The 25959-nt window shown below is 39.0% G+C and overlaps 2 protein-coding genes across 2 annotated transcripts; one reads left to right on the forward strand and one right to left on the reverse strand.

Annotated features, from left to right (window-relative positions):
• Nucleotides 1–218: 218 nt before the first annotated feature.
• On the reverse strand, nucleotides 219–3936 carry LOC149109668 (peroxynitrite isomerase THAP4-like). Its single transcript, XM_089293923.1, has 5 exons — nucleotides 3689–3936; nucleotides 3291–3439; nucleotides 2553–2662; nucleotides 2085–2188; nucleotides 219–1228 (listed from the first exon to the last, which is right to left on the reverse strand). Exons 1-5 carry the CDS (start codon nucleotides 3773–3775, stop codon nucleotides 1109–1111), a joined length of 570 nt encoding a protein of 189 aa, XP_089150049.1. The 5' UTR covers nucleotides 3776–3936; the 3' UTR covers nucleotides 219–1108.
• Nucleotides 3937–4023: 87 nt separating this feature from the next.
• Nucleotides 4024–18318, forward strand: LOC110068521 (uncharacterized). The gene is made up of 7 exons (XM_089293922.1): nucleotides 4024–4344; nucleotides 5156–5749; nucleotides 7441–7552; nucleotides 8073–8237; nucleotides 12729–12817; nucleotides 13469–13613; nucleotides 15494–18318. Exons 1-7 carry the CDS (start codon nucleotides 4174–4176, stop codon nucleotides 15673–15675), a joined length of 1458 nt encoding a protein of 485 aa, XP_089150048.1. The 5' UTR covers nucleotides 4024–4173; the 3' UTR covers nucleotides 15676–18318.
• The last annotated feature ends 7641 nt before the right edge of the window (nucleotides 18319–25959 follow it).

Here is a 25959-nt window from a genome sequence, read left to right on the forward strand (position 1 = left end):
CCCATTAAGGGGAGTAGAAATACCACTAATGACATGCTACAGAAATCGGAATAAACTCTTCTCCCTCTCTCCCTTCCCAACAGAGTACAAAGAGATGAAATGTCAAAAAAAGAATCATGATCCTTTAGGTGATCCTTCAAATAATATGCTCTGATCAAGCCCGTTTTCTGCAGTGTCATGCTTCTTCAAATCAAATGAGAGAACCTTCCATGATCATCTTTTTCCCAATAACAAAGCATTTATTTGATAACTTGTCTAACAAGAAGCATTGTTAAAAAACAATCTGAGTTGCTGGGCTACTGGTACATGTTAATACTGCTAAGATATTTTATACTATCGTCTTAATTAAGATGCTTCAAGAGTTTGACAAGAGTCTGTGAATAAAATCTCAAAAAGTAGGCCCTGTGCACTTGGTCTCAAATATTATCTTTACAGGCCAAAGTCTCTCTGTAAAACTGTTCTAGTTTATACCTCTCATGTGTTCCAGTTGTGCCAGTTGACCTCTTACAAATTGCTACTGGAGTCTTTTCATGGCCAGAACATTATTTCTTTACATCATGCCATTAAGTAACGTAGTTATAATAATCCTATATGTAATATATCAAACATGAAAGACCGTGTTTGACCACACTTCCAAACACCGAGAAGAGAGTTGAAAATACAACATGCAGCAGAGTATTTTTGACGAACTTCGAGGTGTTTGGAAACGTGGTCAAACACTCTCTTGAGTGTTTGATATATCTTCTCAATCGAAACTAAAACTAAGGAGAAAATGGAGAAATAAAATCGTAAAAATCTATGCTAATTAAGATCAGATATCCAAACACCGTCACGGTCATGATTTCCTTTGTTTAAACTTGATGAATTATTAATGAGTTTGAGAAACATTTTTACAGCAACCTCTCTGCACAAAACTTGCTGCAGTTGGTGCATTCTTTATTTTAATGAACCCAACATATTCTAGGCCTCTTACCCAGTCAATAAGCAATTAAAATGATAACATGCTGTACTAAATCCATTGGAGGGGATTAGATATTTTCTGGAGCAACACACATTCATAGCATCAATAATGGTTTCAATGTAATTAGTTTCCAAGAACCTTGCTAAGTCAGACCATGACTTTCTTGTAAGTGATATGCAGATGTTTTTGAAGATCGGTCTTGGTTGTTTGCATGAAACACTCCATCTCCAGGGTATCTGCATCCTTCAGTTTATATCTCCTCTCAACCTAATGACATTGACCAATTTATTGAACTTAATCTGTGTTTATTAGGGCTGTCAAATTAAGTGGCCAGGTGATGGTGAAAATTACCATCTCATTTATCAAGATCTCGGCTGGCTACACTGGTGGGCTATATTAATAATTTGTTGTTTCTTTAAAAAAAAAAAATGGTAAAAGTATATCCCTGGGGTAGGGTTACTCTAGATTTCCCTCAAGTTAATCTCCACAGCAATTTAAATAAATCCTTGTTTTCTCAAACAAGCATGGTGACCTACATTTTTTATTGCACAATTTTGGTGTACAAATTATCCGCTTTAAGTTAAAAAATTAAGAAAAAAATTGTTTGGAAGAAAAATGGAGATAGCTCAAAGAGTGCACAAAACTGTTACTTGAGGATGAGCATAATGACCTTGAAAACAATGATTTGAGGAATGTTTTGATTCAATGTTGTTAAGAAAGGTGTTTTTTTTCCATAACATAAATTATATATTACATTGCTCTGAGTGCCCGTGACTTTCTACCTATCAAGATTTTTTCCCAGTATTGTTTTTAATTAATAACCATTGCTTCCAGCTACCATAAAATGTATTGTTAACTGATGAAATAATGCGCCCAGTTGGGTCTACATCTTTATTGTATTTTTTGAAACAGTGCTTGGTGGGGAACATTCAGGGAAAGTTTCAAAAATATTTTTCAGCAACTTTTATTTCTGAGGAATCACCTTGAATCTCCAGAGGTTTGAGAAGTTCCCTGTTCAAGATCCTAGTTCAAAATACACAGTATCACATGTTAACAACAGTGTTGGATCAAGCACCGTTCAAGGTCACTTAAATAGGGATAATTTGTAATTTTCAATTTGTACCTTTAAGACTTGTGGATCTGCACCAAAACTCATTCTTGCCACTGAGTTAGAGAGAAGATGAATCTCGTGCCCATTAACTTCACCCTCTGACACTTCAGCAAGACCTGTAAAAATGTCAGGAAAGGGGCAATTTATTGCGAGCAAGACTTCAAAACGTAAAAGCTCCAAAGACACATCTTCATTAATTAATGGAAACCTACAAACAATGGTTTAATTTTGTGAAACATTTCCATATAAATGTAGTGAATCTTTAAATGGGGTGTTATCATGAGCCTGGAAGGTGGAGAGCAGAGGGCTCCCATACAGAAAGGTCAGGGATGCTCAAAAGAAAATTTGAATTTCAACTCCCTAATGGACACCAATCTGGGCGTGGTTCAAACTTTATTTATTTTTTTATCATCACATTTTTTTTATCATTATATTTTTTAACTTTTATAACTTGAGGTCAATTCTTTAAAACACGAGTACCTGAATTCTGGGCTATCACGAGGGCCAACGTTGAAGTTCCTGGCTTAACTCTAAGAAAACCAACTTCATTATGCATAGGATCTCCTTCCTCCAGATGCCATGTTCTAGAGCTTGAAAATTACCCACAAATCACAAATTAGGCAATTGCGTGGCCTAACATTGCTCATTTAGAAACTAGTTCAAATTAAATATAGTATTCTCAACATCTTGAATCCTTTGGCCTGAATCCCTTGGGGCCTGAATGCCTTGCCTCAGGAGGCCTTGTATGTTTACAGATTAACAATGAACTTTCTTCTTTGCCATATGGACTGCAAATGAAGCTTTTGTTTGGTTAGAATAATAGATGAACCTGATTAATGCAAAATATAGACAAGATCTTGGGGCAATTTCTGCACTGAGGATTCTTGGCAAGGTTTTGCTCCCCAAGATTTTTCTGCCTAACCCAAAGTTTCTTGGCGAGATTCACACAGTAATCTCAGCAGTTTTGTCAAAATCTCGACAAACTCTAAGATCTAACATCTTGCTGGTCTTGACCAGATCAACAAGATGTTGATGAGACCTTGGCAAATTTTGCAACACTTTAATTAAGAATAATTTTGGTGTCTGTGCATGCCATTCTAATTACGTACTCTGCATGTGGTCTTCTTCTACATACCTAGCCGAAGTAAAAGCCACTTATTTACATGACTCTGATTTGGAATAACATAATATTCCTAAACTGTGCATCTCGTTTCTTACCTGTACGAAAGCATTGGCTGTCCCACCTGGTCAAATATCATTTCTTCGCCATACATGAACGGAGAGATTGTTGAATAGACACCACAGCCTTCTCCCTTCCACTTCCCAACCAACCACGAAACCTGGTCAAGGGCCTCATGAAGGGCTTGCTACAAATAATGTGAGACTAAACATTAAATAATGTACTTAAGCTTAAGTCTTACACAGACAGCAAAGATCTAGTCCCATACTTTTCATCTTTTTCATTCTCCATACGCTTAGCTATTTTGTTGAAAGAAACTCTATTGCAAAAGGTTGTTTGCACTGCAATCTGTCGACCTGACATAGCTTTGTCACCTCGCTCTGTCACCCGACGAGAGTCTTTGAATAATACGCGATACTTTAGAAGTACAACGTACCTTATTTGAGGCTTTTGAACACATCGTTCTTCCGTGAAGCAGTTTTAACAGGGGACGAGCTCTGGTTGCAGACAGCGCAATTCGCATTCTGTCGCCGAAAGACGAATGTGCTTACTCAGAAGGTAGGGGTAAAGATGTCAAAAGCACTTTCAAATTCACTTTTTGTCTTTCATTCTGCAGATAAAAACTACTCGATGTACTCAAAATGCCATAAATATTGCTTTTCCGGGTAGAAAACTCCGTAGACTGTTTTTCAAAACAAACGGATTCCGGAAGAGCGCACATAAATAACTCACCCTACCCAGCTGAGGTCTAATTTGCGACTTCTTCTTGAAGACCGCTAAGTCACTTGGGAATGACACGCCGTTGGAGGCAAATTCAAACGATAATTGTAATGTTCGAAGAGTTATGATTGCGGAAAAAAAGATTCCAGAAATGAGTTATCGTTAATATACTTGTAAAAAGGGAACTTAAATTGATGAAAAATGCCTGTGGCCACAAGATCGTGTACGAAACAGAGGGGGAGACCGCGAATCGAGGACGATACTCCGATGACTTCAACAACAGTTCCTCGACGGTACCCAACGCGTTCTTCAGCGAAACGAAAGATCATTCACCAAGAAAACCAAGGAAAAGGCTTAGAACCACCTTCTAAGGTGAGAAGAACTACCTCTTATGGGTGTATTTGTTTCTGAAAAAGTCTACTATATAACAAAACAAGGAGCCCAGTTCAATAATTTGATCCGCGCGCGTCTTACAGGGCCGGGGGCAGATCGCAAACTCAAAAAATAAATTTTGAGATGTAGGGATGGCTTGACAAAACGTTAACCCTTTATAAATTGTAATACAGATTAATTCTCTTCTTGAATATCCAAGTAGGTAGTACTTGTCATCAAAATAGCCTTATACTTCAGGAAACATGTTTTGATTGAGAACTAGATACTCCCAAAAGAAAAAGTAGAAAATGTGTCAAAACAGTAAAAAGAATTTCACCAGTTACCTCGCTTCAAGGGTGAAGCAGGTTTTCAACTCAATGCTGAGTATTTAAGTTGTCATAATCGAAAACTTTGAGAAAAGTTAATGTGAAATATACTTCACGTCATAAACATCCTGCACATCAGTAAACCTCCAATCTTGAAACAAATGATACAATAGAAAAACTTACAATGTAAGAACAGCTACCTTTATATCCTAAATTTAAATAAACTGTAACTATAGTGATATTTGTAATGAGAAATAAAGATGTTGTGAGAGAAGCAAAAAAGTATCTGCTTCTGTAGACTAAGTCAGTACCTCCTAACAAACACATATTTTGTTACCTCTACTGTCCTTAACATTTTGTAGTATTTGTATTTGTACTGGCTGTGTCATGGAATTTTATTTGTTATTGGCAATGGAAGTTTGGTGTGGTGTTCTGTAGTTTGCTTTCATGTCTAATGTTTACCCTTTTTCCTATTCCTTACATAGAAAGCTGCAAGTTGTAGATCTTCCAAAACTGTTCCAAAACCTCCCAAGAACCTTCCATTCCAAGAAATCAGTAACACTGTAAACCACACAGGAAAAGTTGACCCTGCAAAATCCAGTAGGCGTCCTGCGAGCAGGATACCAAGACGATGTGCAAACAACAGCAAGAACAAAGACAAAACAACCTTATCACCATCTAACAACAGTGACGAGAATGATGCAAAAGACAAAGAAAACAGCCGAAGTCCCTCTTTAGAAAAGAGTGTAAATTTAAATGCTGCAGTTTCTGATTCCAGTGAGACCGTTCCCAAAACTCCTGCTGGTTGCATTGCTGCAAGGATCAGGAGTTACAGTGCACTTCGTCGCAGTCAGTGGAAGAAGAAGACAAACAACTGCAGTAGTGATAGCAATAAAGAGAATGCATGTTGCTCTCCAGCTAAGACCATGTCTCCATTAGAAGAGACTGGCTGTACTCCATTGTCAACAGAAATGGAGAACAACTCTGACTTGTCTTCAGAAAATGAAAGTGATGAAGATGTACTTTGGAAAATGAGTAAAAGGCATTGTAATGAGGAGGAGGATATGGCACATGCTAAGGTTAGTGAAATTAGGAAAGCAAGTTCTTAATTTCCAAAAGGTCTAGATAGCAGCAGACATGTAAAGATTTTAAGGAAAACGACCAATTTTTTAAGTTTGCAAGACATGTTTCGACAGAGCTTCTGTCATCTTCAGTTGAATGAATGATTACAAAGCAAGTTGAATAATAAGTAGGCAAAAATGCTAATTAAGACAAATAGTAACAACAGAACGTGAAAAGGTGTAAGTTAAAAGGATAATTTTAGATTTACATGGTGTAATTGCTGATTGAGGGAAGGTAGTTCTTTTTGAATATGAATAGCCTCCTTTATCTTGAGTTGAAAGCTGGTAGTGGCGTGATCTAAAATATGAAAGCAGTCTATTGAACACAATGAGCGACAACGTTCAGAATTCTGAAGATGTTTGAAGATATGAGAGGCCCTATCAACGGCTAAGTGCTCACGTACGCGTGTGGAAAAATGTCGGGAGGTTTCGCCGACATAACAGGCATTAGGTTATTAACTAATTATTTTAGCTTCACCTCGTACTCATACAAAGTAGGTCTCATTAGGACTCTTGTTGACAGGGCCTACAAGATCAACAACACTTGGTTGGGGTTACACGAGGATATAACCAAGCTTACTGAAATTCTCAAAAAGAACCTTTTCCCTGCCCATTTAATTGAAAAAGTGGTTAACCGTTACATCACTGGGACCCATAGCAATCATTGTCCCCGGGGCTACCCCCTTACCACCTCGCCCACGTTTTACTTTAAGCTGTCATACATAGGCCATTTTTCTGTCATCACTCAGAAGAAGATTCGACACTTAATCAAGCGCTATTGTAATGATTTAGACATCAAATTAGTTTTTTCTTCCTTCAAGATAGGTAACCTTTTTGGTGTGAAAGACCCTATCCCCGACGGGCTTTGTTCACATGTGGTTTATAAGTTTACATGTGCGGGCTGTAATGCCTGTTATGTCGGCGAAACCTCCTGACATTTTTCCACACGCGTACGTGAGCACTTAGCCGTTGATAGGGCCTCTCACATCTTCAAACATCTTCAGAATTCTGAACGTTGTCGCTCATTGTGTTCAATAGACTGCTTTCATATTTTAGATCACGCCACTACCAGCTTTCAACTCAAGATAAAGGAGGCTATTCATATTCAAAAAGAACTACCTTCCCTCAATCAGCAATTACACCATGTAAATCTAAAATTATCCTTTTAACTTACACCTTTTCACGTTCTGTTGTTACTATTTGTCTTAATTAGCATTTTTGCCTACTTATTATTCAACTTGCTTTGTAATCATTCATTCAACTGAAGATGACAGAAGCTCTGTCGAAACATGTCTTGCAAACTTAAAAAATTGGTCGTTTTCCTTAAAAAGTTCTTAATTACTGTCAAAATAGCTGATGAAGTGTTTTGCTTCAAAAGTGAATCTCAGTTTACACTTTGTTGATCCTGAGAGCACTTTCAATTGGCGATTCATCATTCCCGTCACAAAAGTATGTATGAATGATGAAATGTTTTCATTAAGTGTTTGGCTCAGTTTTTACTTCTTAAGAAAGAAGGCTATGTATCGTCAAGGATAAATAATGCAAATGCACCTATGAAAATTCAACAATGAGTGTCTAGTGCTGCTGATTTTTTTTTTTTCACCCCGGTTGGAATGTCAAACTCTTATCTTGCATTTTATTCCTTTCAGTCAGATGACAAGAGCTCTTACAAGAACAAGTACTTCACCTTGATGTCTGCAATGAAACAACTGCAAAACACATTTCTTAGAGCTCAAAAGAACGCAGAAAGAAATGTAAAAGGTACATCCACAATAAATCAATGTATTACCTTTCTATGGTTGTTTGCATCTGTAATTCTGGTCCAGTTCTCACCCTCTCCACAGTTTGTCATGCAGTGCTGCACTCTCTGGAGAGAGGGTCTCTCTCATTTGAGAGCATTTAAAGTGTTGTGTGATAGAGAGAAGCCCAGAACTGGACTATATTATGCAGGGTCAACTAATGTTACCACTAGTCCTTGAATTTTATTTGAGAAGTCCTCGAATGTTTGAGACCCGGGGAGTCCCATATAAAAAGGACGGTGGTGCTTTTTTGACCCCATTCAAGGGTACCTCTTAGGATGTTCAGCCTGAAAAGGTCCACAGCAGGACTTTTTGCAGTATCTTTTAGGGTATTGAGCCAAAAAAAAATTGTCAGGAGATTAGGGGTGAAAAACATTTCAAGCCACACCCACAAAACAGGATCTTGGTACCTCTTTCAGTTTCTTTTCAAAACTTCTGAGACAAAAAGGCTTGCGCACTAATTTTTCTCTCTCTTTGCCCAGCATATGACAACTTTGTGAGTAATTTGAAATCCAGTCTCAGCATGGAAAAACAGAAGAACTCTCTCCTGAGTGAAGAGGTAAAAATTAAGAAAGGAAGTGTCGAGAGACTGCGCAGTGAACTTGAAAATACCAAGGAGCAGTTGGAATATATAAAGGAAGAAAAAGGTAAAAAAAAATATATATATTGTGCTGTATCCTCTGGTCACCTACTGTGGAGTAAGGTTGTGTTCACACGTGGTGGCCTAACACTGGTGCCCGGGCACCGGCACAATTTATGTTGGGTTCAGACACTGGGTATGCCAAGTACTGAAGTGCCATTAAGTGCTCAAATACAAGGTTGAGGACTTGTATCCGGGCAGGGGCACTGTGCGCAAATCCTGGTGCGAGTACTAGGAAAAAAGGTGTGTCCACATTAGTGCCCAGGGAGAATGGCACTCGGGCACCTTTGGACACCAAATGAGAACATAGCCTAAGTGGGAAAGGTGAGAGTGCTTGAGAGAGAGTGATGATGAGAGCTGAGGGTAGATGGCTGAAGTTACAGCTGGATAACCATAATGCAGATCAGTACACTTGAATCCCTCCGTATGGAAACCTCCCTTTCACAGACAAAACAGACAGAAAAAACTCTCTATAGCACAGACTCTCTCTCTAATATGGACAATGGCACTAAAATAATGTCAGCCCCGGGGAGCAAAATTATTTATACCACAACGTGTGAGCTGGTCCTCCTATCTAATTCCTATCGAGACATCAGGGTTAAAATCTCTGCTTACGCATGGCCGTGTGAAAATAACATGATGTGTGCAGTTTTATTTTAGCTGCAAAATTTCCGTGGAGTTTAGCTGCGAGTTCCTTTTGCTTCAGTTTTGGCAATTTGAACATCATTCTGAACAATCCAAACCCAACTTCAAGCCTTTGACTTTAGTCAAGCTAAGATGTTTACTAAAACTTCAGCATTTTGACTTTTTTGTCTACATTTTCATAAGCAAATTTTTCATTGACAATTTGAGGAACCAGATGAAGTGTTTTCGTGCAACTGTTGCTCAACTAATTGTGACCTGTTTTCAACGAGACAATAGGATCCTTTGTTTTCTTTCACCATGCATTGTGAGAACTTTGTGGTCAATTATATTTTAGCGCCCAAGTTCTTGTATTGTCACTTTGTTATAAAAGAATTGGTTCATGCTTTTAGCTGTGCATATATCGAGTTATGGATGCACTTGGGAAGTTTGCAGAGCACTCAAGAGGCTAGAGTTGCTCTCGGCTATCACCTCAAGCAACTCTTAGACTTCTTTTCTGCTCTTCAAACTTCCTGTGTGCATCCATAACTCAATGTATGGATGCTAAGCATGAAGCAATTCTTTAATCTTCGTTAACCACCTGATTATGGACAAACCAGTGACAATATAAATCCTCCTTAGGAAAAAAAAAGGCGACTGGTACATTTACCCATAGTTCTTAGCGCACGGAAACCTTAAAGTGCCTATGAAGTAAAAAATAATTGCTGCTGATTTGAAAGGCTTTTCAAAGTAAAGAAGAATGGCATTTTACTTTTTGGAATATCTTTTTTCGTTTTAGAGATATTCACGTTTTTGTATTATAAGTGATGACTCGTCCCTCATTCTCTCCATCGCCGCTCTGGCATCAGCTGTTGGCTCATCCATGTCGACAGTTAACGACCAAGCTCTCAACTGAACAAGTTTTCGACGTCTGCGTTTAAAATATAGTTTAACAGGGGAATCCCCGCTTTTAAAATGCCTCGCTGGCAGGTTTCACTTTCTGTACTAGCAAAATTATCGAATAAGCACTTCATTTTGATAACCGCACAGGGGACATTGCTTTGTTAGAGCCTTGGGTTGTAGGACTTTTTGTTTTCGCTCCTGCGAGCAAATATGAACACAAGCGAAACGGCATTCGCTTCAAACGAAGACATTTTCTTTGATTTATATAAGTACATTTCATGGAACTATCCCAGTGGCCATTGTTTCCGTTCTGAAAAATTTTCCCTATTTATAAATGGGAGTTTTCCCGAATTTTGGCGTCATGCTTTCGATTTCCGTTCTTTTATTTCGTTTCTCAGAACTGGTCTATGCCAAAAAGCAATGGTCAATAAGAATAGCCCTGCGACTGAAAGAAACAAACTTCAGGAGAGGGGAGATCATGGTTCATCATGAGCCATGCTGTCTTTGTGGTAACGAAACAAAAATGTGGCCGGGAATTTGCAATGTAAACATGCTTCTAGCAAGTTGTGAACACATATTTAAATGTATAAATTAATAATAGCTACAAAGTTGCGGAAACCAAAACATCGTTTCATCTTTTCAAAAGAGCAGAAGAATCGAGAAACTGCACCTTGAAACATTTGAAGTCTAAGTTCGCGATGTGACGTAACTGAGCTCTGAATAAAGATTTGCTTCAGCCAACAGCGAAAGCGCAAAAAACGAACTCGAAGAGTACGTGAAAGTCGCGAGAAGTGGAGCTTGTGTGAGTTTTCGCTTTTCTCACTTCTGGGAAGTTTAGCTTATTTTGCAATCTCATGAGAACAACCGCGAAACGGCAGGCCGGCACATGTCGAAAAAGAATCACGTGGTTCAGACCCTGGGCGCGATCCATTCAACCAAAATTTCCGGAAATTTCGGTCTGAATGGGTCGGCGCGGTCCAACCGCAAAAGTTTCGAAAAAGCCGGTACACCTTTCGAGGTGGGCCACTTTTCGCGGTTGGACCGGTCCGATCGAAATTGAGCGTTCTATTTGACCTTTCCGACCCTTTCTCAATACGGTCAGTGGAAAACACGGACTGCGGACTGGGTATAAAACACGGACTGAGGTATAAAACGAGGACTGCGGACAAATGCGGCCTACCGACTGCGGATTGGGTTTGAAGCACGGACAAAGGGACAAAATGCCGATTTCTGGCCAGTATGGAGGGAATGGTATTTTCGCGCCATAAATGTCATTTGGTAAAACTGCGCATGTGCTATCACCCCAAGATGGCTCGCATCCAAGATAGCAGAATTATGATAGTAATTCACTCCAGGTAGTGAGAAATAAAATAAAGGCGATTATATCTAACATATGGAATTGAAAATTGTCGATTCCTTCTTCGTGAAGATAACAACAACTTTATATACCTCAGTCCGTATTTTATATCCAACCCGTAGTCCGCAGTCCATGTTTTATACTGACCGTTCTCAATACCAGTACATCGCTGTTCGGTACTCTTCCATGTTCAAACTGGGGGAAAACACTTATCATTGCAGCTTTTATGGATTGTCAACAGTGGATTTCTCGGTGTCACTCGTAGATCCATGTGCAGTAACAACAGTTACCTAGCTGTTAGGTAGTGTATGTTTTGGCTGTTAAAAACGGTCTATTATTCAAAAGTGGTGTTTGAAGATCTTTGAACTCAACCGGCAAATACCTGGAAACAGTCTACTCAAAATTACTCGTTATACGGTTTAAATTTCTACTCATGAAACAGCTCGCACAATATCATTGGTAAAGTCGGAATCGTCATCTAACTGTAACACGAGCAACAGTGATCCAACATCCGTCATTTTAAATAAGCGCGAGTGGAATGGAACGAGACCTTTCGGCGCGATCCATTTGCCACCAGGAAATTTTCGAACCTCAGCCCGGAAATTTCGGTTGAATGGATCACGCCCCTGTTTACACGCAGAAAGGGTAACGTGCTAGTCTTTTTTTCTTTCATCGACGTTTTTTCAAGGCAGCTCTAGCTTATCGTAGCATGGTAACCGTAGCTGAGTGCTAGGCCCACCAGGGCAAACGTTTTAGTGGTTCCCACACCCTTTGAATTTTGATTATAAAAGACCACCATCGCTTCGCGTTAGCGAGGGTCAGGAAAACATCCTGAGTCATCCTGAAAGTTTCCTTTCATTCGCTTTCTATCATCTTTCCTTCATTTCCTTCCGCTAACACTGATCTGTGCTGCCAGGTTTTCTTCATAATCTTTGTCAAATCGCTCTCCTTTTCACATGCCGCAATCGAGGAAGTTCTGAATTGTATTGCGGACCCGCGTTTTACATTGCAACTCGATGTCGTTTTCTAGCAGTATTACAGGAAAGTAACACAACAGCTCTCTACGACTCTTCAAAGCGTTATTAAATAACAGGTGGCACAGACAGAACAATCGAGGTACCTACAATCTTGGTCAGAATAAAATAAGAAATAAAATCACCCCTCCCCCGAATCAATGATGAAATGGCTCCAAACCTAAAACGCGCCATTTTTCCCATCGTTGAAATTTGGGAAGGGGTTGTCTTAATTTTTCATTAAATTGTCCAAGATTGTAGCTAACTTCTCCCAATGTCCGCCATTTTGTTTTACTTCAAGTTGTCTGGAGTGGTAGGGTAACCGGGCTTTCTTTGACCCTTCTGCTAGGGTAACCCTCGCACTAACGTTACCCGTCTTGCTTGTAAACAGATTCTCAATGTGTATCTCCAGAAATTTGTAAACGCTGTTGATTTTACCATTCTTTATGATTTCAAGATCGTTGATCGTTATAGTGAATTCGAAACTACAACATCTCCCCCACGCACCCCCCCCGCCTTTTTTCAGGCAGTAGCCAAACGTTCTACATTTTGATCTGCAGTGAGGGGGGTTTAACGTTCGTTGTTGTGTTTATTGTACTTGCAGTGAATATAGAGAAGCACGACCGAGAACGGTGTGAAAAGGAAAACGATTTGGCTGGACAGGCTCTTGGAAAGAACGAGAAAGAACTACTGGTAATTGACAAGTTATCTTATCAAGCTCATAACATTGTGGTCATTTGTGACAAGATGCAATTTATAAATAAATTGGTCATAGATTTCAAAAATCCGAATATTGCTGAAATTCCGAAAATTCCGGAAAATTCCCGGAGGAAATCAAATGGAACATAAATTTCCGGAAAGAAATTTGTTTAAATTTGGGTATACCTCGCGAGGTTATCCTCCTCCACTCTTTCTAAACCAACCTCGTTCCGAGGATCTCTCATCTTACCGCCCCCTGGAGCTAGCGAAGAGAGAAAAGATGAGAGACCCTGGGAACGAGGTTGTTTCTAAACTCCCAGTAAATAATTTTTCAATTTTTAGCTAAAAGCGTAAGTATACAAGGTGTTGAAAAATTTTAACACGTAACTTCCAGCTGTAAGTAATTGAATTGAACGCAGTTTGCTTTTTACATTTCAAAAATAAATTTTTGGTGGAAAAGAAAGCACCCCATTATTCCATGATATAGTAATATTATGAAAAAAGGTCTTTAAAAAGTGGAGTTCACAAGACTGGTTTAAATCCTGCTCCAATAAGCCTGGTGACGTTTTTCCATGATCCTTGTGATGCAGTACATTGCCGTTTATAAACCGTTAGCTTCCTAACGTTCTGAAATTTTGTTTTTAGCAACTGATTGAAGACCAGAAGAGTGTGATTAAGTTTTACTCTCAACTCACGGGAATAACTCTATCACGAGAAAATACATGTGAAGATGTGAGCTCTTTTCAAAGTTTCAACTGCACATTCTTCCCAGCAGCAAACACTTCACACTGTAAGTACGATAAACTTTGCTTTTTAAATAACCTAAGTCAGCACAGCCACTGAAGTCTGTCTTGTTCACAAGCTTGATCAGAAAATTCTATTCCGATGACGTCACCCCACAAACGTCCATGTCATGTCTCTGATTGGTTATTAGTCGGTTTGAATGTTTTTGGGTGCAGATGACACAGCCTTGGTCCCAGGCTCTCTCTCCTTTGCTTGCCTTCAACGCGGACAAAGGAGCGAGTCTGAGATTTACGATGCAGATGACAGAAGTCTGAGAAGTCCGTGCGGACAGAAGTCATTGTTCAATAATGATATATCTTTTTATATTAAATCTTATAAATTTCTCGAGTAGGAACCGTAAAGAATTTAACGTGCAAAGAAATAAGCCTGGTTACTCAATCTGGCTGGCTAGTCTGACAAAGTCATCTCATACTTCCAACAATTGGTGGACAATTCAAATGTCGTGCCTTGCCACCTACCAAGAGCAGCGACAAAATTTCTCAAATCCCGAAAGAGGCCACTTTCAGAAAGCAGCAACCTCAAACACAACTTCAATTGTTATTAAGAAACAGTGGAACTGCGAACAGATAAAGCAAGCTGTAACTAGCTGAATTGATGTTTGTCCTAGACTACCATGTGTTAGGCAGTTTACTATCCTGCTCTGTTCTTAACCAATTCATTTAAATTTCAACACTCTCTGTCCCGTTTTCTTGTTCTGTCAGATATGTCCAGGATTGAACGCTAATGAGATTCAAATTCCTTATCATTATCGAAACCCACCAATGACTGATGACCAACTTTACACGAGTCTTTCAGTCAATACCATCATGGCTAGACTGACCAATAACGTTCAACGGACCAGACTTATAACATCATCGACTGACAAACACTATTCACGTGACTCTGAAGATGACTTCCGCGCAGGTTGTCGAAACGTTAGTCACCAACAACAGTTCTTTTCAGAACTACCCTCACCCGGACGATCACACTATACGAACTACTGATATTCCTGAGTTCAAACCATTTATTATATTTACTATAAACATCACAATGTCCTCATAGGTAAAAAGTCACCAAAACACACACACACTTCTGTCAAATATGAGGTAATATGAAAATGTCAAATAACCCTGCCAAATATGAAGTACAAATTAAACAATCCGTACGTTCAATCCTGGACACAAGTCGCTCTCCACGCGATATTTTTTTCAAAGTATTTCTTCATTTCGTTAAGATGGTTGGTCCACGTATGGTACACGTTTTAGCTACCTGAAACTTGCGATCCCCGAAAGTGGCGATAGGAAAATACTTATAAATCTGAAATTAACGGAGATCGGTACTTTCGGAAGTTTGGGGTAGTTCTGGATTGACTTTCTTTCCTGTCTGTTGACCTGCAAGGGACGCAAAATGGAATGTCAAAGTTATAAGTAAGAAGCCAAGGCATGTATAATAATACCTGTCTATACCTATATCTCTCTATGCTATAAGGCACATAGGTAGAGTTAGTCTGCATACGAGCCAAGTGGTCCATCAAGCCGGGGCTTATACCCGTTTCTGTGGCATGAAGTGACTAGGAATATTTCTACTCCCCCCCCCCCCCTGGATGGGATGTTAGTCCATCGCAGGGTTACCCCCAGCATCAAATTCGCCGGTATTCATTTATACACCTGGATGGAGAGAGGCACTGTGAGAGTTAAGTGTCTTGCCCGAGAACATTCCCTTCGATTTGCTGCTAGAGCTCTGACAGTCACAAATAACTTCCACCCAACGGTTCTCCTCCATGTTGTTTTCGGTCGACCTTGTCTTCCCCCCCCCCCTCCCCCCACCCCTCTCATGCCAAAATATGGCAGTCTAGCATTCTGTTTTTATTTGATCTTATCGTTACAGGTCTTCAGTTTAGGTTAACTCAGGACAAAGAATTCGACGAGATTGAGTACAGTCCTAATCCTAGGAGTCCGGGATCTGAAGATGTTTTGTTACGTTTGCCTAACTATCTCCAGGAGAACATCTTCTTCAACTCCGACCAGGCTCCAAAATTCTTGGCAAAATTACTAAAAACAGCAGATTAGTAGCTGATGTAAATAGAATGTTGAAAAGTTTAAAGGGGCTGCATCGCGCAATGAGTGCATCTTAAAAAAAAAAAAAAATGGCTGCGATTTTTTTTTAAGTTTGTTGTTCGTCATTCGCCTCACTTTTCTCAGTTCAGACCATTTTCGTTTATTTTTCGTTATTAGCACGTCTTGGTGGTTGTAGTGCGGTTTTCACTTGAGTGTCGTGACGTTATTGGTGTTGCATTTCTACATTACGCGTTTGGCTTAAAATGCTCGTGCCACTTGGAACTGAAAACAAAATTGAACTTGTTGAAGTTAAAACCAAAACCAATCGAAATTGCTCGAGCAGCTTTTTTGCGCTTCGCGTCAGGTACAGATTTTTTGCCACGAGTTTTGATTGCGTCTCTGACTGTGTCCTTAAACACTTTGACTGCCCCCACGGGAAACAGTGAGTTTTTTTACCCTCGACCGTCAATGTTCCTCTCGACTTCGCCTCGGGGAACATTGAGGGTCGAGGGGAAATAAAACTCACTGTTTCCCGTGAGGACAGTTATTAAGTGTTTTGTTATACCTTCCATCTCAAAAAATAGAACAAACTGCCAAAAAACACTTCCCTTTACGCCGGCTGGCACACGGTTGCAAGGTCCACGACCTGATCACGCGCGAGTCGAAAGTTCAAGTTATTGTTTCCCTAGTGAGTTAGTGAATTTTAATACCTGACACGAGCAACGATCTCCTAATCAGAAAACGTAACTGAGTTGGGAGGTATAACGATTGTGATTGGCTAGAGTGATTTCTTTGATTTTGGTTTTGGTTTTACGACACCCAATTGAAATCCGCCCTAGTAGAAGAAATTTTGCAATATCGTGATGTAGCCTCTTTAAACCCTTCAAACTTCTTTAAACGTTTTTAAACTGACTTTAACTTAAGTAGTGTAGGTAAGCAGAGTAAGTTTTCTAACAATTATGGGAAAGTTTGTTTTTAGTAATATGTAAAACTAATTCTTAAAAGGGAAGTGTAAATAAAATTAATTATGTGAAGTCAGTGAAGGGAATTCGCTGGTAACTAGTCAATTTGAATTGGAGCGATTTTTAAACTGAGTGTCAAAATTAATTTGGAATAACTTTGGTTTTGCTCTACTACATCAGTCTGTCCCGTGGAACACACATCGCCTTGTCCCCCCTGACGTCCGCACTACTCTAAAAAAATACATACCAATCACAAATCGGCATCCAGTCCCGTGTAACTATATACACGGGAGGTTCAATATGTGATTTATATAACATGTCGAATTAGTCTCGCATTTTGACCAGTTCAATTGGGGGACGGACGCGTGAATGACGTCATTAACATTTTAATTTTGTTTCTTTGTTATATGAAACAAATAGATTACATGTTGCTGTGCGTCTGTCCAGTAATATTATTAGCCACAGAAGACGTCAAAATGTGGTAAGAACATCAGTGACACACTCGACAATCGCCTCGTGTGCAACTTTTTCGTTCTTACCACATTTTGACGTCGTCTGTGATCAATTACTTGACAGACGCGGGGCAGCAAGGAATCTATTTGTCAAATACATTTGTAGTCATTCCATTAAAGGACGGTAAATTGTAATTATTTTCGGGCGATTTTCGCAACAGAACGACAAAAGCCTTTGAAAAAGTCTTGTAGACTTTCCACACAACCTTGTGTCTGTATAACCGTTGTAATATTCCTTTTATTGCTCTGTGCACATATATAGTAGTTTTCTTTGAACAAAAGCAGACCATGCTATTTACGTTTCAATCAGATGATATTTCTTTTAGGTTTTTGACTTTTCAAAGTCATGCTTATGATAGATTCCCTTAAAATAATTGCCTTATGACACTCAATTAAGAACCGCTGTGACGCTTTAGATAAAGTTTGCTGTTTTATCCATTCATTTAGTTATATCATTACAATGTATTTAATTTTAGTTGCGTATTTCAAGTTATGAGATCGTAAGTTTAGGCAGCGTCCACATTAGCCGGAGAAATCTGAAAACGCAGCTTTATTTCTCCGGTTAGGCCTACCGTCCACATTAATCCGTCACGAAAACGGAGCCTTTCGAAAACGCTCTTCAAACCGGAGGAATTTGAAAACGCAGGTTTTTGTGTGGACAGAAAACTTTTCGAAAACTGAGCTTTTCGGAAACGTTGTAACCATGTGATTTTCCTGCCCGCGTTTTCCTCAAGCACAAATCCAAAATGACCCGTGATTGTTACGTTTTTCAATTCCTCTAGTCAGGTGTCAGTCACACAGCTGGAACGACCAGTTTGTGTTTTTTCCTGTGATTTAGAGTGTTTGAATGTAAATATAAAAAACTAAGCATACTTGGTATAAAATTTTAAATGCAAGAACGTGATACGCCCGTGAGGGAGCCTATGGCATTTAATAGTATTTAACACTGTTAAACTGCTGTTGGAAACACTCGCATTATTTAATTGACTATGTTTTATTGTTAATTTATACTTGTAGTTAGTAGTATTGTTTTAACACACCAAGCAGACGTTTCGAAATGTATTAAAAAACTTGAAAAGTACAGCCTGTAAAGTAAAACTTCGTCTTGGAAGATTGACAAAGATTGTCTTGTAGCAGTAACAGCTGTAGTCGAAAATAAAGAGGAACTCGCCTTGCTGAAATATAGTAGACTGCGAGAATTTCCGATATTTCTCAGGGTCGAGAGGATGAACACGGGAGCGCGCGTGAGTCATGCATGACGGGGCGCGTTAGATCCCGAGAAAAATGAGGGACTACCCGAGGGACGACCCGTAGTCTATTGGTTGGATGCTGTAATAACCACCCTACGTTAGGCCTTTCCACAAATATCACGTTAAATCGCCTAAATAGAGTCCTAAAGTGATGACGTCACAAAAATAAAAGTTTGAAATTATGGGATATGATGTCATATTCTTATAGAGGATCCTAAAAGATGCCCTCATCCCAAAAATTAGCTCTGAATTGCAATTCCCGATAGAGATGTAAGGGATCAAAGTTTGATGGCATCCCATACAAACTCCTCAAAATTTATATGGGGCAGTACCAAATTTTCATCCTTTATATTTCGGCTGGGAATCACAATTAAGAGGTAATTTTTGGCAAAGACCGTTTTTTAAGGACGCTCTATTCAAAAATGGCGCCAAATCCCATAATTTCTCTAATTTATTTTTTTGTGACGTCACACTTTAGGACTCTATATCTGTCCCGAAATTCTCAAAAAAAGATTATAAATATCACCAAAAAATTTTTTTAAATATCTCGAAAAACCCTCTAAATATCGGCTTATTTTTGCTTTAAAAATAAAACGATTTTGAATCACTTCGATACTACCAAGCACTTCGATGATACCAGCATCCGCCATTTTGGAAAATTGCTGCTTTAGTGCTGTTAGTAGCATGGGATACATTTTCCAGGGAGAACATCGCTGAACTTGATTGTTTCTGGCTTAGAACTGAGTATTGTTTCAAGAAAATGACGAGAAAAACTCGGGGCTAAGCCAAAAAAAAATATAAATATTTCTAAATATCCCTAAATTTTCTAAATATCTTAATATTTCTTAAATATCTCGGACAGTTCAAAATACCCCAAAAAATATAGTGGTAGGGTTTTTCTTCGTTCCCACAAACACTCACCCAACTGATGCATGCGAATGCTTGAGCAAAAGCTGAGTATATGTTGAAAGATGCTAAGGTGTAAATTTGTTGCAGGCCCATCTCAGTAGGCCATATTCGTATTCTCGGTATTGGACTGGAACTAGCTTGCAACTGAGGCTAATGCTTGGAGTCCTTTCAAATACAAATGACATTAATCTCTTTTTAATGATATTCTCCCGCATGAGCCTCCATTTCAAGCTAGTTCCAGTCCAATACCGAGAATACGAATATGGCTTGTTATGAGAATCATCAATGATAGAGACTTTAAGGACCCATTAACCGATTCATGCGCGCGCTCGTGCGCGTTGCTAAGGAGGTGAAATTTCACTTCCGGTCACTTACGTCAGCCTGAACACGGAAAATAAAAACAACTCCAAAACTTGCAAATTCACTTACATTTTAGATGTTTTTCTTTGTGTTTCGCAAAATGCAAAGTAAAAAAAGTACAAGCAAAGACAAAATAAGAGAAAGACAGAAAAACAAGAGCAATAGAAAGAGAAAAACTAACTCTGTGTGGCTTTGTTTGATCTTACCGAAGTGCGCTGGTAGTGTAAATTGCGTACGCGCTGATTGGGTAACTTCCAATATATATCGGGCGCACTTCCGGTTTCTTTAAATGCTAAAGGAAACGCGGTTTTTCATTAAATCCAGCCTTTTTCGACGAATTTCGATTAAAGCCAACGTTGGCAACATAGCTATGTATTTCTTTTTCGAAATCATGCTTTTTTCACAAAATTACGAATTTTTCAATATTTTGAAATGCTCTCAAAATCTGACCTTTTACAAATGAAACAAAATAGATGCATAGCGTAATGAGGATTTAAATTAAAATATTAAATCAATGAAAAAAATCCCGAGAAAGTAATTTGTCTGGGAGCCTTTGCATTTTTTCTGTATTAGTCACATGACCATGGGCGTGGCCTGATGACGTCATCACTAGTGTTACTGATCATGAAAATGTTAAAACACATGAAATAACTCTGAACTAACTAAAAATGATGAGGTTATATGAGATTAAATTTTCCCTAGCAACGGCTCGAAAAGATCGGTTAATGGGCCCTTAAGATCGAGGTTTTTCGGCATTTTCCGCGAACCGCAAACGTCAAGAAGTCACGTGACCAGTACGTTGGCGTCAGGTTTGCAGTTTGAGGTTCACGTTTGTACGGCTAGACCACGTTCTAGAGGTAAGTGATTTACCGCAAGGTTTTTGACACCCTAAAACATCACAATCCCACGTTTGAGATGAAAGACTACTTTTTAGAACTATTTCGCTTATTAACTATCGAATTCTTTTCCACAGAAACGTAATTTTGAAGACGATTTCTCAGCTAAAACAGAAGTGAACGAACGAATAAAAACAAGTATGGCAGCCGGCTATTAGTTGCTGGAATCTTAAGTCCCAAATATGGGCAGACGGCTAACGTGAAACCGTTAACCTCATATAATAAAAGAATTTATTATATGGCTAGCGCCGTGAGCGGGCGACATGAATCAAATCCTGCGCTGTGATTGGCTACCCAAGCGAGCAAGATGGAGCTATCTTGCCCGCTCGGGACTACCCACTGTGTCCCGCAAGAAAAATTTTCCCGAAAGCCATATAATAAATCCTTTATTGACCAAGCTTGTTCGGTCAAGATGGCTGGATATTGGCCTCGTTCTTGTTTTGCGAGTTTATGGAACTCAACTCCGTCTTGGTGCATAAACACGCAAACAAAGAACTGTCAATATCCAGCCATCTTGACCGAACAAGCCTGGTCAATAACCCATACATACTTTGAAAAACTGAAATACCTGAGAAAGATACTTTTTTGATAAATCTAAATCTGGTTTATCTTACCTGATAAAATTAAAATGATTCTTCCGCTCTAAACTGACTATGGCGCCTAATTATTTTATTGCCGAAATTTGCGGCAAAACAAATTCAAGATGGCGGAAGCCTTGCGGTAGGCACACACAAGGCGCGATTTTTACGGTTTCAATTCTTATTTCCGGACTTTGTTCACTTCCATCATATTATTTAGGGAAAGACGTGGTCAAAAACGTTCAAAACTCAAAATGGGCAAAATATGTCGTCTGGGCTCCTTTCGTGTAACGTGGCATTAAGGTGGCCGAACACAGTTTTTTATACCTGTGCTTTATTTACCTTTTTCTCTAAAACCCTTGATCCTTTGGTCACCAAAAATGGCAGCAAGCAAGTTAACAACGCAAACTTCTATTTTTTGATAGTCAAGCTGACGTATATGCTGTTGCAGGCTTTAAAATCGGTTTTGTTTATTTGCAGAAAATCTACTAATTAGATTTTCTTTATAATTTGCATGCAACAAGCTTGTAACGATGCTCGCAAGTTAAGACTATTTTAATAATAATTTAACAGCGGAGAGATCTTTTAATTATCCCTTGTTGAAGGTTCACTGGAATATCTAGAATTTCCCAGAATAATATCTAGAATACTCCACTTACTTGCTTCCCTAAGTATTTCAGTGCCAAATTTCGTGAAATTCTAATGAGTGGTTCTCGAGAAATAGACGTTTTCCCGAGAAAGCTACTCCACATTCAATCCATTCTCGTCCCCAGAGGCCGCGCTCCTTTTGGTCAGCACCAAGAATCGCGACCTCTGGCCGGGTCCGACACCGGAAGTCCGCGATTCACGGACTTCCCGTCACTCTACGCATGCCCAGAGTCAAGTCTGACAAATCTGATTGGCTGAATACGAAACAAATTCTCTGCGCATGGTCAGAAAATCGAACCTGAGTATCGAGGGTTAGTCAGTTAGTGAGTATCAAGGGAATCAATGATGTGATACTCACGGGAAGATTGGGAACTAAAACACCTGTTATAACCACAAAATGGCCGTGGCATTTATCAATCCTTCCTTGGATCCCCGGATCACCGTTTACTGTTCATACATGTATGTGTGGCGAGAGTTGTCCAAAAGAGTGCTTTTACAGACCTTTCAAGAGGACTCTACATGATTAAACCGGCTTCGAGGAAAACAATGGTCGGTAAAAGTCCGGTAATACGGGCAACATTTTCCTTCAACTTGTCTCGCAACATTGTTGCATTGCAAGTTGAAACACATTGTTGCGCGTATTACCACGATTGTGACCAACTTGTCTCGCAGCAAAATACAGTGTTGCAAGTCTGCAGAATTCTACAGGTATAATTGCTTAATCGTGTGTAAATAAAGATGGCGCCTTCTTTAATATAATTTAGCATTTCGACGAAGTTCCACTTCGACTTCTGGCCGTCATTTTCTTCTTAATTTTCCGTGCTGCGCCAGCGAAGTTCTCTCAGTATGAAGCTCAGTGTCGCTTCAGGTAACTAAGCGAAAAGTTATATTTTTGCCCCAGTTCTTCCAAGCCTTTTGCCTTTTTCCCTGCTTGTTTTAAAGGGACAAACGAGGTGTCCCAAAGACTATGATAGCCCTCGAGGTCTTGGTAAAGGACAAAGTTATGACTTTCCGAGAGTTACTGGTCTACTTCGAATTCAGGCTCGCCTTCACCGTCCACCTTGTGTTTTTTTATTTGCCGCGCTTCGCGACAGCCAATCACAAGCGTTGAATTCAAATTTGTTGCGAGACAAGTTGTAGCTTCAGTGGCAATACGAGCAGCAAAACTAAAATTTGTTGCAGAAAGTAGAATTCGAGTCTACTTTGTGCAACATGTTGCTTCAACTTACAACACTGCATTTTGCTGCGAGACAAGTTGGTCACAAACGTGGTAATACGCGCAACAATGTGTTTCAACTTGCAGTGCAACAATGTTGCAAGCCAAGTTGAAGAAAAATGTTGCCCGTATTAACGGACCTTAACACAAAGAACATCGAAGTGTGTGACCGTACGCGTCACGCTCGACACAGATGAGAAACGTATAAATGCACCTTGTATACAAACCTACAGCTGGAAGGAAAACCTGGCAGTTTTAATGCTACCTAGGTTTCAAGGATCGCTACAAAGGACCAAAACTTTAATCTCGAAGTCAGGTAAGAGATTTATGTGAATTTATCGGAACACCTTACGACGGGGAGTTTGTTAGTTACTCAATGGAATATTTTCAAAATTTCCTGAACTTAAAGCGGTCGTTAGTTTTGAAAACGTAGTGGACAGACAAATTTTATTATCGTGTTAAATTAAGGGCCACTTATACTTTCTATTCATGTAGTTCAGCAGTTTCAAACAGGTGCCACATTTGTAAAACTTGCCTTCAAAGTAGAGCTATTTTCTGTTTGGTTCAAAACTCGATTTAACGGGTAGAAAATCTTCTTTTAACCTTTGAAGGAACAACATTGAATTATAATTGCAACATGGCTAAACAAACTGCTATGATATATCTATAGTTGAAAAAAAAAAAAAAAAAAGAATTGGGCCTTTTGAGAGAATATTAATTTTTTTAGAGGGCCGGCAATATGTGCTATTTTTCCAGTTTCGGCAGGCACGCAACTTCTGTCGAGCGGACCGAACTTCAATTAATCCTAAAAATAATTCAATTAGAATTTTTAATCAAATAAAACTCATTTTAGTGATCGACTAGGTAAGGGCTTTGAAATCCCAGCTTATGAGAAAAATCGAATTTTCGAAGTAAAATCAGTGGTCGGTTTTTACTCATTCAACAAAAGCGAAGATTTCTGTGGCAGAAATTGCAAGACGCAAGGGATAAGCAAAAGAAGCGAAATACGAGTCCGTGGATGTGGACAGTTGCCGCGAAAATTGTTACTGCTCAACTCAAGGGTTGACACATTTTAATTGGCTTATCACAGTTTGCGGTTCATTGACTCGTTTTAAAACATAGGCACGCAAGGCGTGCAAGAGTTATTTTTTGGAGGACTTAGAAGCCCCTGGAGGTAGCAGTACTCGGTGGACTCTTAACAGTTTCCGGTATAATAAGGATAACTCATTCACTTGTACTGGTCCCGTATTCCATTCAGTGTCATTACAGGGTCTTATATTCTTGTACAAACTTTGATGATAAAGTATACGTAGGCCATGATGGGATTCCTTACAATTTTTGCAACTATTTGTAATAAACACAGAAATAACTTCATAATAACACAAATGAGTACTTTCTACAATTTTCACTTCGGTCAGCAAAATTAGCCCGTCCAAAACGAACCCTCGAATCACAATTTAGTGTTGGGTATTTTGCTGACAGCGTGTGCGTTGTAAGCAGCTGAGTGTCACATAAAATACATTTCATATGTAATTCTCCATCGATATAATATGTAAAATGTTTGACTGAACAAACTACAGTAATCTGATACATCTCCAGATTAATGTAGATACCATCCTATTATCTAACAGGCAATTTGATTCGTTATTTGATACAACCCACACTGTGATTGGTGTGACACACGCACAGGCATAATTCCCTAACTCACTGACCACATAGCTTCCAACCACAAAGAGGAATTTTTGCATAAAAATACTTTTAAAAGTTAAGAAACTGACCTCATTTTATACGAGTCATAAGTTTACCTCTTACAGAACGTAACAACACTACTTTACCAAAAATAGCAAGAAAGAGAAAGAACCTCTCTGACACGTTTAAGTCTGATTTAATTAATTTGTAGTTTAACTTGGCGCCACGCAGTCTTCAAAGAACATTTGAACAGTTGTCATACTTTTCTACCTTTAAAAAAAGGATCTCGGATTGAAACGAATTTTATATAATTCCCATGGATTAAAAATATTAAACTGCTGCTGCAGACACATAAAAACTGTCCAAAGATGTTAGCTTCTTTTTTGTTTAATATCCCGAGAACAATAGGCGATAAGTTATCATCTCTAACTAAATATACTCCCATGTAAAAAACAAGTGTTTTGTTCAAACATTTCATGGGAACATGTGGCGACGATTGGTCAGCTCTAATTGAATTTACTCCCTTGTGAAAAATCAAAGTGTCAAGTTAACATTTGTAACTAAAAATAGCAAACATCTCATGGTAAAGAGTGGTGACGATTCGTCAGCTGTAATTGAATTTACTCCCTTGTGAAAAACAAGAGGGTCAAATTACCCTTTGTAACTAAAAAAATAAAAATATCTCGTTGTAAACAAGAGTGTCAAATTACCCTTTGTAACTAAAAAAATAAAAATATCTCGTTATATTTGCATGCAACAAGAACAAAACAATCGTTACCTGCACTTACTATTGTAAACGTTAGAACTGTTTCAAATCTAAATAGTCTCGTCTCGTCTCGTCTGAGACATGTCCAAAGAACTAGAAGCAACGATTCGTGACCTCTAATTAAATTTACTCCTTGTGAAAAACAAAAGTATCAAGTTACCGTTTGTAACTAAAAATAAAAATATCTCGTCCCATTTGTCTGCTACTAACTCATGAACTGTTTCAAAACTCAAGACTCATTTCGTTCCTAACTAGCCACCATTCCACTGAACATTATGCACTCTAAAACAACCCACTGAACATTATGTCAAAGTCCATGCTAGTGAAGAGGTCACGATTTGTTGATACGTTGCGTGACGCCGCCAGTTTCTGTAGACTCTCGAATTTAAATTACGTACATTATATGATTATTCTAAGCTAGCATTTGCAATCGCGTGCTCGTTTCGCGTGCTGGTTTATCGTAAACAAACTCCGTGCGACTAATTCGAGTATTTCCCCTGATGAATAAAG

Source organism: Orbicella faveolata, unplaced genomic scaffold (genome assembly GCF_042242905.1).
Source record: "Orbicella faveolata isolate gen_17 unplaced genomic scaffold, um_ofav_v1 contig_25, whole genome shotgun sequence".
Classification (NCBI taxonomy): domain Eukaryota; kingdom Metazoa; phylum Cnidaria; class Anthozoa; order Scleractinia; family Merulinidae; genus Orbicella; species Orbicella faveolata.